At 49.5% G+C, this 13,223-nt stretch overlaps 2 protein-coding genes across 3 annotated transcripts; both read left to right on the top strand.

Annotated features, from left to right (window-relative positions):
• Window positions 1-73: 73 nt before the first annotated feature.
• On the top strand, window positions 74-2,044 carry LOC124467177 (ictacalcin-like). The gene is made up of 3 exons (XM_047019344.1): window positions 74-175; window positions 1,204-1,346; window positions 1,641-2,044. Exons 2-3 carry the CDS (start codon window positions 1,209-1,211, stop codon window positions 1,782-1,784), a joined length of 282 nt encoding a protein of 93 aa, XP_046875300.1. The 5' UTR covers window positions 74-175; window positions 1,204-1,208; the 3' UTR covers window positions 1,785-2,044.
• Window positions 2,045-2,370: 326 nt separating this feature from the next.
• snx27a (sorting nexin 27a) lies at window positions 2,371-9,456 on the top strand. 2 transcript variants are annotated; one of them, XM_047019625.1, is made up of 13 exons: window positions 2,371-2,773; window positions 5,095-5,326; window positions 5,476-5,668; window positions 6,133-6,197; window positions 6,423-6,527; window positions 6,727-6,805; window positions 6,914-7,077; window positions 7,242-7,331; window positions 7,569-7,718; window positions 7,831-7,959; window positions 8,104-8,163; window positions 8,360-8,408; window positions 9,190-9,456. In XM_047019625.1, exons 1-13 carry the CDS (start codon window positions 2,463-2,465, stop codon window positions 9,255-9,257), a joined length of 1,695 nt encoding a protein of 564 aa, XP_046875581.1. In that variant the 5' UTR covers window positions 2,371-2,462; the 3' UTR covers window positions 9,258-9,456. The 2 variants fall into 2 exon arrangements, with proteins under 2 accessions (XP_046875581.1, XP_046875580.1); XM_047019624.1 differs by having other exon boundaries at window positions 2,372-2,773; window positions 8,360-8,411.
• Window positions 9,457-13,223: the final 3,767 nt, after the last annotated feature.

Raw genomic sequence — 13,223 nt, 5'->3', positions numbered from 1 at the left:
GAGAGAGAGAGAGAGAGAGAGAGAGGAGAGAGAGAGAGAGGGAAGTATAGAAGGGGAGGATAGAGGGAAAATGGGTGTGGTGAAGTATAAAACATAGATTACACCCCTCTCTTCATTACTCTGACTCAATTTCTCCATCACTGGTTTTACCGTTCAAACTTTCTACAACCTCTTAGTGAGTACAAACTTTAACATTGCTAAATAAGACTGCTGTGGATGTTTAAACTATTGTATTATGTTACTGTAGTTCACATCCATGTGTATTACCATGTGTAAACCTGATAACATTTTCTGCATGCCAGACCTACACTGTATCACATTAGGCTCTTTGGATATCATAGCTCAAGCCACGTCCAATCCATGCATTCTGTGTATGGATGAGCAGATTTGTAATTTGTAGGCCTACTTCATGTGTAACACCAAGTAACTGAACATAACTTTTAATTGCAGTGTAAATACTTCAATTCAACAATTCAATGTGTACCTGTTTTGACTCATTTGTACAGTATGGCTTTTCTTGGTATACTTTGTCTCTCAACAAAGCTTGATGGCACAAATGAACCCATCTCAACTATTGCTCTGTCTCACTTCTTATTAAGTTATTTTCATCCTCTCCTGTCTCATCCTAAGGCTTCCCAGTGCCACACCCCATACATGTTAGGCTGCATCCACACTCAGACACAGCCACATGGGAGTGGTTGTATTTGGCTCTCCAGGGAAAGGTTTGGTGTCTGGGTGGGATGTTTTGCTTTTGTAGAAGTGGTCACATAGGTTGGACCCTACTTCCTGGATCAGGCCCAATCAACAAGAGAGAGGGCCGTTGCCATAGCATTGCCTGTTAGGAGTGCCCGGGAGCCAGGGTTAGGGAGCCACAGTTGGGAGGCTTTGGAGGGGTCTCCGTGGAACGGATAAACAACAGGTTTATTTATATCCAGCTGCATGGAAAGTACCTGTACAGTGGAAATACACAGCAAGGGACAAGAGTCATCATGTCCACAAGAGTGTGTGTGCGTTGGGAATAATAAAGAAACTGGTTAACTGAATAACCACCATCACTGGTCACTTTGTCTACAAACAAAAAACATTATGCAGATGATAAATCCTTTGTAACATCTCTTTCGAAATCTTCTCTTTGTCTCATAATGCATCTGGAGCTTTAGTGATTTGCGATCTGCTCTCCTGTCTCTGTTCCCCGCACACCAGCCACCATGTCTGGGGTTCAGCAAGCCATGGCCCTCCTCATCTCCTCCTTCCACAAGTACTCTGGAAAGGAGGGGGACAAGTACACCCTAAGCAAGGCTGAACTGAAGGACCTGCTCCAGGCAGAGCTGGGGGAGGTGCTGGGGGTAAGAATACCAGTCAGGCCAACCTCCACGTAAAGAGGGTTTCCACCGATTCTTGAAGCACGGATGCAAGCATTCTAAATGCAGCAAAATGACTTGTATTCACATCACAAAGCAATTGTTTTAGACTTAAACCGCTCTGATAACTGATTGTTAGGATAAAAATACACATTCGGAAAATGTAAAATAAGAACATTGTCCTGTAATTATTAGCAGACAACTGACTACTAATTGAATGATCAAGACCCAATCATGACCCATTTTAGTTTCTTGCTTTATTTTCTCTCCCTGTTACAGAAGTCTAGTGACAAGGAAGCCGTGGATAGAATCTTCAGCGACCTAGACTCCAACAAAGACAACACTGTTGACTTCAAAGAGTACGTCACCCTGGTCTCATGCCTCACAGTGATGTGCAATGACTTCTTCACCAAAAAGAACTAGATCACCACCTGCTGGCCATTAAGGAAAACTGCAGAAGGGGAAGACGATCCAACAGGCTGAAAATATATCCGAAATCATGCAGCATCTGTAAAGGAAATCGTTCTACAACACAATACAATAAAACAATAAAGTAAATTAATTAAATTTTGAAGTGTGTAACTTGATTTGTTTTCTTAAAATTTGAATATTGTTACAATTGTTATTGGGCACAGATACAGATTGCTTTCAAACCGTCTTATTAAATGCCTAATCTATTCAAACCAGTTTATCATTGTTATAAATTAATACCACTGTCAGAATTACATTTTAGGTGGTGTAGGGTTCACATTGTAGGTTATGTGAATACTTTGAACTTCTGGTACAGTGAAAGTTGGAATCCACTGACAGTAACCACTTAATGCAACATTTATTACAATATGTGCAACAACCTATTTTGCATAATCAACACTATGATCAACACAGAGAGCATGAACAATCCAAATGTTCTGACAGAGACCACAGTGGCCCGTGATGCCTTCGCTTGTGTGATAACAGTTGGGTTAAAATCGAGGTCTCGTGATCCGATGGAGGGGCGGGATAACACCCGAGTCAGTCTGGAGAAGGTTGTCTGAGAGCGTATTCGGTGTTGTTTTGAATCTGCTAGACACGGACCGGAGGGGGTAGTGTTTTCAATAGAAGATGGCGGATGTTGAAGGCGATGAAATTCGGTCGGCTTTACCTTCGGCATCTCGTAATGGACCTAGTGTTGGTTCGGTAGTCGGTACCACCGGACAAAATGCCACAACGGTGACGTCAGGTCCAAGAGTAGTAAGAATTGTCAAGTCGGAATCGGGCTATGGATTCAACGTTCGTGGTCAGGTTAGCGAAGGGGGACAACTGCGGAGCATCAATGGGGAATTGTACGCCCCTCTTCAGCATGTTAGTGCTGTTTTGCCCGGAGGAGCAGCGGACAGAGCTGGCATATCTAAGGGTGACAGGATCCTTGAAGTGTAAGTCAACCTTAATGACATTAAGCCATTTTTTTGCTTGCCAACCAACTAGTGCAAGCTAACTGATTAGCTTCTAGCTCTACCTTTCGTACTAGCTAGTTTAGCTCACTGTTAACGTCGTTGTACAGTAGAGTCAAAGTGTGAACCACTAGCCTAATCTAGCTAACGAATGTTATTTCAGCTAATTTGGCTGTCAATTACAATCTAGTTACCCCTAGCTAGCCACATTGCAGTCCTGCTAACGATTGTGTAAATATTCGACATAGCTAGTTTACGTATACTCAATAGCCTAGATAGAGCTAACTATCAATCAGCTATCTTGCTGCTGCCTGCTATATCCAGTTCAAATTGGGCCTTGCCAATCCATTCCATAATTTAGCTAGTTTGACTACGCTCGTTTGATATATGTAGTTCCGTGCACCTATGAACAAGCTGCATTCGTGGGCTACTGTACATTTAATAGAGTTGCTATTAGCCATAAATTAGGCAGTTTAGCTAGAAAGAGCCTAATGTTTGCAGGCCAGCGAGCTATTTGGCGCATTGAGGGATCTAGCTAGCTCTAGTTGTCCAGCCAGCTAGTCCCCTAAAGTTACAGTTAATCCCCCTGACCGACTAAGTAGTGTAATTGGTTTGTTATAGGATATAGACTCATATTTAAAGTCATGGCTTTCTTGTATAGTATAACCTGAAAGACCTTATTCTGCTTTTCATAAAACTTATTCAGATTCTTGGCTGATGGGATAAACAGTAAGACCAGCTCTATCAAGTCATTCAATAAGCGGTGTGTGTTAACATGCTACTGTATTGCGTTGTATTCAGATTTGTATATATGAATCGTGTGGTTGAAGCTGACAGGCAAGGCTAAACCTTTGAGACTTGATACAAAAGTGCTTTGTGTTTTGGCAAGTCCGGCATCTCATGCCAGGAAAAGCCTATTTTAATCAGGCCTCCATAGGGGTTATTGAACTTTTGTGTGTCTCCCCCACCCCAAACAGGTCAGGAGGTTTCTAAGGATGTGTCTTAGCCTAGCTAACCCACACTTTCAAAAGCAACAATCTGTTGAGCAACCGATTTTACAGTTAGGGGATTGCAGCAGGGGATCTTGTCTCTATCTATAACAGTTGGGTCTAGGTTTATCCTGGCCAGTTTGTGTTCAATTTGATACACAAGTTAGGCTACCATAAAATTGTGTTGTCGACTACATTAAGGCTGAGTAGCCTTTATAGCTTACAGGAGTCCATGCTAGCGTCTACCTGCGCTGGAAGGAAGAATGAGGAACATTAGTGAGAGAGCAAACTTGCTGAGGCATCAAATGGGCTTTACCCTGATCTGTTCTCCAAGCTAGGTCATGTGACCTGTGCTTTTCATGTGACACATTAACCAGCATGATTGCCTCAAGCTTCTCAAAGATGTCTTGATATAGTTGTGGAACTGAGTCATCTCTGTTTTCAGTCATGTTATCTCATTTATTTGGTTTGCAAATTGATTGATCGTCATACCAAGCTGTTACAGTGACAATAACCATTGTATTGCTGTGTTTGCAGTCAAGCTGCTTTCCCTTCACTGATTCTCTAAGACCAGTTTTCAGGTGTCCGACTGTCTAACTGGACCGGCCTATCTTAAAAAATACATTCAAATGACAGACTTTATGTCAGCGGTTTAGCTGGATAATAAGTTACCTGCTGTGCATAGCCAATAAACGTAATATCCTCTTCCCCTCAAAATATCTAATCCCTAATTGCATTTCAGAAATAGGGACAGTTCCCTTTCACCTGTTTGTCCTGGTGCCTCAGGGTTACTTTCCATCCTCATCTCTCCTTTCTGTCCTCCCTCCCCGTTTGTCTCACTCTCGCTGTTATGTTTGGTAGTGAAATTAATAAATGATGATGGAAACAGGGTGCTTAGGCCAAGACAGGTGCTCCCCCCCTCCCCCCCTCCCTCCCTCCCTTCCCTCCCTCCCTCCCTCCCTCCCCCCCCCCTCCCTCCCTCCCTCCCTCCCTCCCCCCCTCCCTCCCTCCCTCCCTCCCCCCCTCCTTCCCTCCCTCCCTCCCTCATTCATCCATCTCAGGCCGATTAGCTCAGACACCTTAATGCTGTGGCCATCTGGACAAGGCGCACGGATTGAGAGGGGAAGCAAGAGATAGGGGGGAGAGTGACAGAGGGTGCCATCACAGAACAAAATAGAGACTGTGGAAAAAGAGAGCAATCCACAACAAGATAAGAAACGTTAATGAAAAGATTAAACAAACAGGCCTACATTTCACGATAGAGAAGTCGACGCACTAATATGAGTTCATCTCCCCGTCCCGTCCCCTCTCCAGTAATGGGGTGAGCGTGGAGGGAGCCACCCACAAGCAGGTGGTGGACCTGATCCGGGCCGGGGAGAGGGAGCTGGTGCTGGCGGTGCTGTCCGTGCCCCCCCAGGAGGCGGACGGCCTGGAGGCAGGCGAGGAGACCTCGGTCCAGCCCAGCTACGACTACAGCGACAAGCAGGCCGTGCCCATCTCCGTGCCCACCTACAAGCACGTGGAGCAGCACGCAGAGAGATTTGTGGTGAGTGGAGTTTTTGTGTGTCCCCCCGCTAGCCCTGTGCTTCCCATATACACTTGCCAGTTTTTGTTATTGCTGCTAGATTGGTACCCCTCACTCCTCCACCCTGTGTTGTGATGGATTTCTTTCCCGGCGCGTGTCCCCCCCTGCAGGTGTACAACGTGTACATGTCAGGCAGGCAGCTGTGCTCCAAGCGGTACCGGGAGTTCGCTATCCTCAACCAGAACTTGAAGAGGGAGTTTGCCACCTACACCTTCCCCAAGCTGCCGGGGAAATGGCCCTTCTCCCTGTCTGAGCAGCAGCTGGACGCCCGCCGCAGGGGCCTGGAGGAGTACATGGAGAGGGGTGAGATAGGGGGAGAGGGTGGGGAGACTGTGGAGGAGATGACGGGGGAGGAGGGGGTGTGCCACTGGGGAGTTGAGGAGGGGGGAGAGAGGGGGTGAGACTGGGGTCGAGAGGGGTGAGAAGAGTCGAGTATAGGGAAGGGGCGAGGATGGAAGATGGGAGTAGAGAGGGGGAAGACGTACAGAGGAGGAAAGAGGTGAGAGCGGGGAGAGATATGAGGGCTGAGTTTTGAAGTTGCGAAAAGCACTAGGGAAGTACAATTGCAAATAAATCTGCATTTTGAAGAAGTGAGAAATGCAGTCGCGTCAAAAGGGGGAACAAGAGAGCGCGTGTCAGAAAGATCGTTCACGACCTCTCGGATGAATCACTGCAGTATCTGTGGGATGTTCCGCAGGAAGTTCTTCACACACTCTCTGACCCACAGCGACCTTATCAGTCTCTTTCTGTCTCTCCCTCCTCCCCAGTGTGCTCGGTGCGGGTGATCGGGGAGAGCGACATCATGCAGGAGTTCCTGTCAGAGTCGGATGAGGTGAGGACGTGTGGTTTGGCCTACTAGTCATGTGGTTTTCCCGTCTGCCTCAATCTGCCCTCTACTGCCTTCGCTTGCCATATAACTCCTGCACGCGCTCACGCTGGCGCACACACTAGGGTAACGCCTCCACAGAGAGGAGTGGACAGACACTGTCCCGTGTGGACACTAAAGACCTCAGCCTTACTTTGACCCCCCTCCTGCAAACTTCCCTCCGTCCCGCAGAACTACAACGGTGTGACGGACGTGGAGCTGAGGATAGCCCTGCCCGACAAGACCACCATGTCTGTCTGCATCCGCAAGAACAGCACCACGGACCAGGTCTACCAGGTACGCCCACCGCCAGCTTGCCCCCCCCCCCCCTCCTTCACGTTCACTTCGTTAATGACTTTGCTTCTTTGGAAGATGTTCTGTTAGAAGTTCAGGAGAAGCTCTGCCCTTGGGGGGGGGGGGGGGGTCATTTTTCTTGTTGCTGCCTCAAATCTTCCTCATTCAATCTGCAATCTCCTCTTCACCCTCCATCCGTCAGGCTCTGGTGGTGAAGGTTGGGATGGACAGCGTCATGGCCAGCTACTTCGCCCTCTTTGAAGTCATAAATCACTCCTTTGGTAAGCTTTTCATCTATCTGTCCATGCAGAGAGTAGGTTTGGGGGATCTCTCTCTCGCTTTCTGACTTTGTCTATCACTTTCTCCCTCCCTCCCTCCCTCCCCCTCAGTGAGGAAGCTGGCCCCCAATGAGTTCCCCCACAAGCTGTACGTTCAGAACTACACGTCTGCGGTGCCTGGCACCTGCCTGGCGCTCCGGAAGTGGCTGTTCAGCCCCGAGGAGGACGAGCTGCTCCGGGACAACCCCCTGGCCATGCACTACTGCTTCCACCAGGTACACTGACTAACAAACACACACACACCAGGCACACTACCCCCCCCAACCCTGCTCTGTTGAGACATGCTTGTTTCATTTCTTTTTTTTGTTAGTTTTATTTCTTTTGTTTCTTTTTTTGTACTTCTTTTTTCCCCACTGTATGTCTCTCTGTCTTCCTCCAGGCACTGGACGACGTGAAGAAGGGCTTCATCAAGACAGAAGACAAGTCCTACCAGCTGCAGAAGCTGGCTGAGCAGAGGAAGATGGCCATGGTAGGTGCTCACCTGTCAGAGACACGGTCTGGTGTGTATGTGTGTGTGTGTGTGTGTGTGTGTGTGTGTGTGTGTGTAGGGGAGGTTTATCATATAGGGAGTATATGCCAGCTTCATTCTTGATGGTCAGTTTTTTCTGTCTCTATCTCCAATTGCTTTGAGATGTCACTTTTAAAGGCTCTATGGAAAATAACACATTATTATTGTTATGATCTCTCCCTCTCTCCCCCTCCCCAGTACCTGAATGTGCTGCGTTCCTGTGAGGGCTACAACGAGGTCCTGTTCCCTCACTGCTCCTGTGACTCCCGCAGGAAGGGCCACGTCATCACAGCCATCAGCATCCACCACTTCAAGCTGCACGCATGCACTGAGGACGGTACTCTGGAGGTGAGAGAGTGTGTGTGCATGTCTAAGTCTGAATCTCAGGATGATTCTGGTGTGTGTGTGTGTGTGTGTGTGTGTGTGTGTTGACCCTGTGCTGTCCCGGGGGGCCCTCCAGAACCAGGTGATTGCGTTTGAGTGGGGGGAGATGCAGCGCTGGGACACGGACGAGGAGGGCATGGCCTTCTGCTTCGAGTACGCCAGGGGCGAGAAGAAACCTCGCTGGGTCAAGATCTTCACGCCATACGTGAGTCGATGCTCACCGCTCACACACACACAGTGCAGCCAGACAGAAACACGAAAGCAACTCTCACTCGACGATTTCCAGTGGAGGAACTAGAAATAGTTTCATGTTTATTCGAGTGTGTGTTTGCGTGTGTCGTCTCCCCAGTTTAACTACATGCACGAGTGCTTCGAGAGGGTCTTCTGTGAGCTGAAGAGGAGGAAACAGGTAGGGAGCACACCCCTTCCTGTACTGTCAACACACCACTTCCGGCACGTTCTATTTTCACCCAGTAGTCCCAGGCAAACAAAAGCTCCCCCACGAACGTGGCCGCGACACAAAACATGTTGGGGGGGGGGGCATCCTTCTCCTGCGGTGGCGTGAATTCTCACCTGTCGTCTCTCCCCCGTGTGAAACGCTCCAGGTGGAGGAGGAAGCCTCCGACAAGGACAACAAGAACTGCAGCAGCAGCAGCGGTGAGCGCGCCCTCCTGCCTCCTGCCCGCCGCCACGGGCCTCGCACCACGTTGTCACGGAAACGAGGCGTCTCCTCTGCGGGGAAAGGAAGGGAGGGAAGGAAATGGGAGGGTTGAACTCCCGTGGGAGTTGGAGTCCCTTGGGGGAATGCTCCTGTGCCCTCGCGTCAAAGCAGTCCAGTCGCTACAGCGCATGGCTAGCTTGTTTTTTTCTTTTCTTTTGTTGACAGTGAGAGTACACCAAACGGACTAATAAAGTTGGTTAGCGGCCGTGAAGAGATAAAAATGGGAGTGAGGGAACATAGTTAATGATCTCCCTGGGCCACTGGGGACAGGTGGATGGACGTAACAGTACCAGCACACAGGGACAGATAGGACAGACAGGAACACGTGATTTAGCCTTGTGGTAGAGAGAAGGGGAGGTGAAGAGGAGGGGGGGTGGAGGGGGGGTGGAGACAAAAAGAGTGTGAGAACGTGAGAGAGGGGTGAGATGGAGAGAGGTATTTGCCCTCAGGGAGACATTGAGAGACAGGAAGAGACATTGAGCAGTCAGGGCATGGCTGCTGTCTCTGCAGACTAAGTGAAGAGAGGAGTCCTTTCTCATAGAGGTTATAGAGAGATAGACAGTTCAGTCAGTCATATTTTCTACAAGCAACGCTACAACCACATCTATATATTGAAGGGAAAACATCTGAGAAAGTTTAAGTATTATGTATTTTCTAATCGTTCTGAAAATGATATTGGACTTCATTTGATGTATTTCCATGTCTCCGCTGTAGAATATCTCCCTCCTCTGGAGAGCCAGAAGGGATGGCGCCATCTAGGGGGGGAGATCGCCACCTCCTAAGACCTCTCCAGAAGCAGGAGGAGGATCGGAGTCCACCCACGCCACCACAGCCACCACAGAACCCACGACGGCGCCATTCCGCAACCAACCATCCCCGGACGGGCTGAGACGAGCCCGACATCACCCCAAGATTCACTCCAAACCCAGGGAAACACACAGCGGAGGACAGCATCGAAGGAAAACAGGGGGAAAAGCGTGAGAAAAAAAAAGCAACCTACATGTCATTAACTAGATGTTCATAGAACGCCATAGACATTTTCCTCCTTGCATCGCCCCTCAGCCATGGGGGCGGGACCTTGGCAGAGTTCTACTATCTCACTGGTTGAGGACACAGAACGATGTGAAGCGCAATTGGTCATTGAGTCACGGCAGCCTGCGATGCCATTGGATGAAAGGGAGCTCCCTCGCCTGCGGCGAAACGCTCGCCGGGAATCCTGACACCCACAATGTGATTGTGACGGCCAGATCTGCGACGTGATTGGGTCAGGTTGAAGCTCAGATGTGCCTCTGGTCAGCTGGACTATGAAATGAGATGCTGGAGTATGGAAACAGGAAATGATGTATGAGGGGAGGGAGAGGGAGGGAGAGGGAGGGAGGGGGAGTTGGGGTGGACACTACTTTCACAGGCAGATAGGAAAGAGCATTTGACATGCTGGAGATGAGTCAGATGAAGATTTCTAAATCATCTATAGAACAAATGGCTCAGTAAACTTGTAACTGCACTGAAGGCTGAAGTAACAGACGGCCATGATTCAGTAGGCTATATTTGCTCGTGACTATGGCAATGTTTTGTTTAATGACCTATTTTATTGTGGAGGAGGGTAATGTAGGTCTTAGTTCTTAGGCTCAAATATTTCCAGTGCGCTAACCAATCTAACTTCCTCTTCAATAATTATTTCTGATGACACCCATCATGTAATGTTTTGTCGAGTCACCAGAATGTTTTTATCGTCATAATTTGGTTTCTATAAACAATAGGCTTTGACCTCTTTGGGTCTTGGGTGACTAGAAACCATGTCAGTCCCCAAATGTCAGTAACATGTGACAGTGCAGTTCCCAGTATAGCCAGCAGAGTGCAGTATTGTGAAGTGTTTCTCAGTATTGAGCATATACCAGACAGGTCTATCAGGAAGCTCCTTAGAAATTGCTCCCTTGGGCTGTGTAACTCACCCTCTGAGTACTGCTCTGCAGTTTGTCTATTAACCGTGTCAGGAGGGTGTGTGTGTGTGTGTGTTAGAGTGTGCGTGTTAGAGTGTGTGCGTGTGTGTGTGTGTTAGAGTGCAGGATGGAGAGCGTGGAAGTGCAGGACTCTGACCACAGCAGAGCAGGTAGAATCAAGTTGCCTGAGTCGCCTTGCTGCACCTTGTGTAACCAAGACAACACAGTATTGGGTTTGTGTGTGTGTGTGTGTGTGTTGTTGATAGGGGGTATTGTTCCCAGCAGACAGAACACGACCGTGTGGCTGACAGTCCAACAGATAGAGATGGATGGAAGACATTTCCTCCCCTCCAGCCCACACTCACAGGCTCTTACAGCTGTGTTAGCCTCCCTCCCTCCGCCCCCCTCTTATCCCCTCATCCACTCTCCCTCCTCCACTGTTCTCCCATCCATCTCTCTCTTTCCTCCATCTCACTCTGTCCTCCTTCCTTTCCCTCCTCCCTTCACTTTCCCTCCTCCCCTCTCTTCCCTTCCTCCTCCCCTCACTTCCTCTCCTCCCTTCACTTCCCCTCCTCCTCTCCTCCCCTCACTTCCTCCCCTCACTTCCTCTCCTCCCCTCACTTCCTCCCCTCCTCCTCTCCTCCCCTCACTTCCCCATCTCCTCTCCTTCTCTCCTCCCCTCACTTCCTCCCCTCACTTCCTCCCCTCACTTCCTCTCCTCACTTCCTCTCCTCCCCTCACTTCCTCCTCTCCTCCCCTCCTCCCCTCACTTCCCCTCCTCCTCTCCTCCCCTCACTTCCTCTCCTCCTCTCCTCCCCTCACTTCCCCTCCTCCTCTCCTCCCCTCCTCCCTTCACTTCTCCTCCTCTCCTCCTCTCCTCCCCTCACTTCCTCCTCTCCTCCCCTCCTCCCCTCACTTCCTCCCCTCACTTCCTCCCCTCACTTCCTCCCCTCCTCCCTTCACTTCCCCTCCTCCTCTCCTCCCCTCACTTCCTCCCCTCACTTCCTCTCCTCGCCCCACTGTGGTGGTAGAACACACCTCCCCACGTGTGACAGATCACGTCCATCTGGTTTGCTGTTGTGTCCAGAGGAGTTGACATCAGTAGCAGGTCTGTTGTAGAGCCCTGCAGCTGTGTGTGGGGAGAGGTGTGGAGAGAGGTGTGGACAGAGGTGTGGGGAGAGGCGTGAGGAGAAGTGTGGAGAGAGGTGTGGGGAGAAGTGTGGGGAGAGGCGTGAGGAGAAGTGTGGAGAGAGGTGTGGGGAGAAGTGTGGGGAGGTGTGGGGAGAGGTGTGGGAAGGTGTGGGGAGAGGTGTGGGAAGGTGTGGGGAGAGGTGTGGGGAGAGGTGTGGGAGAGGTGTGGGAAGGTGTGGGAAGGTGTGGGGAGAGGTGTGGGAGAGGTGTGGGGGGAGGTGGGGAGAGGTGTGGGGAGAGGTGGGGAGAGGTGTGGGGGGAGGTGTGGGGAAGTGTGGGGGAGGTGTGGGAGAGGTGGGAGAGGTGTGGGGGGAGGTGTGGGGAGAGGTGTGGGGAGGTGTGGGAGAGGTGTGGGGGGAGGTGTGGGAGAGGTGGGGAGAGGTGTGGGGGAGGTGTGGAACTGTTGGTCGTTTCCTCCTCCTTCCAAACAGAGTAATAGCCAATTTAGAGATGGATGGCGTAAGGATAGCAGGTGCTCTACCATGAAGTGTGTGTGAGGGGTGTGTGTTACTGTTGGAATGGGAGAAAGAGTACGTGTGTGTTTGTGTGTGTGTGCGTGCTCTCCGAGGTTGTATTCAGTTCTTCCATTTCAGTTTGATTTCTTATCGGACTGGAGATGCCGTTGCCGTGACAGCGCCACGCTGGCTGAGCATGCTCAGTCCAACTCACCCTGTCACCTGAGTCCACCCGCCTGCCATCACCCTCTTGTAAACATGCTTTATGGTCCCATGTCATCCCTGAGGGGTTTGTGACTCTGCTTTGTGAATCACCCTCCTTTGAAGGGCTCTGTACCTAGACCATGGTTCTTTACTTAACTGTTGTGGGAAATACAAACACACACACACACACACACAAACGAACAAACCGTTAAGTGGGCATCATGGTCCTCTAGAGTTTATTGTCATAGAAACAGGATTGTGAGTTAAGACCAGGCAGCTTGTCCATGTCTGTGTGACTCATCTGTCCCCCAGCAGCCACACCAGCGTCACCGCCGCTCACGTGCTCCGACGCCGCTCCTCAAACGATACCATGTAGCCCCGCTGTGTGACAGCCAGCGCCTTTTTCTTCTCGTCTGAATTAGAATGTATCTGTGAATACCCCCTTCCCCCCCCAGCAGTTATCAGGACGGTGTCCTCAGTGAACGACGTAAACAACATAACCCACCAGAACTGAATGCTTTTGTGCAGACGCCAGCCTCAAAGGCAGGACCACGCGCTTTGCCTTTTGGAGCCTGGCGTTATTAAAATCACTAACATGGAGATGGGTGTCAAGTGCTGTTTTATAACTGTCGAGCCTTTGTGTGCGTTTAAACCGATTTCTGTATGTTATGTTTCAGGCTTAGCAGGTCTTTTTACATTTCATGGCAAGTAGGCAGCAATGTTAATATCTGTACCTGGTTTTGTCTTTGTCTTTCAGTATAACTTGTAAATTATTGCAACAACAACAAAAAAAAATGAAATGTCTGATGGACAAGAATGCACTCTTTCTGACTGAAAACTTTAATTTATTTCAGCAAATTGTTTAAGTTGTGGGACATTTTAGTATAGTGTTCTAGAGTTGCCACTGTCATTTTTTTGTGTGTGGGGTGGGCATATGGGGAAGCAAGATCTAATCATT

This window comes from Hypomesus transpacificus, chromosome 4, assembly GCF_021917145.1.
Source record: "Hypomesus transpacificus isolate Combined female chromosome 4, fHypTra1, whole genome shotgun sequence".
In the NCBI taxonomy this organism is placed as follows: Eukaryota; Metazoa; Chordata; class Actinopteri; order Osmeriformes; family Osmeridae; genus Hypomesus; species Hypomesus transpacificus.
The sequence above is the reverse complement of the archived record's forward strand: the minus strand, read 5'-3'. Positions and strand labels throughout refer to the sequence as shown.

What these genes read in the sequence shown, in the direction of transcription:
- LOC124467177 (XM_047019344.1), top strand. Translation starts at nt 1,209, where the DNA reads ATGTCTGGGGTTCAGCAAGCCATGGCCCTCCTCATCTCCTCCTTCCAC. An exon ending in AGCTGGGGGAGGTGCTGGGG is followed by an intron (nt 1,347 to 1,640) that starts GTAAGAATACCA and finishes TCCCTGTTACAG; the next exon opens with AAGTCTAGTGACAAGGAAGC.
- snx27a (XM_047019624.1), top strand. Translation starts at nt 2,463, where the DNA reads ATGGCGGATGTTGAAGGCGATGAAATTCGGTCGGCTTTACCTTCGGCA. An exon ending in AGCACGCAGAGAGATTTGTG is followed by an intron (nt 5,327 to 5,475) that starts GTGAGTGGAGTT and finishes CCCCCCCTGCAG; the next exon opens with GTGTACAACGTGTACATGTC. An exon ending in AGCAGAGGAAGATGGCCATG is followed by an intron (nt 7,332 to 7,568) that starts GTAGGTGCTCAC and finishes CCCCCTCCCCAG; the next exon opens with TACCTGAATGTGCTGCGTTC.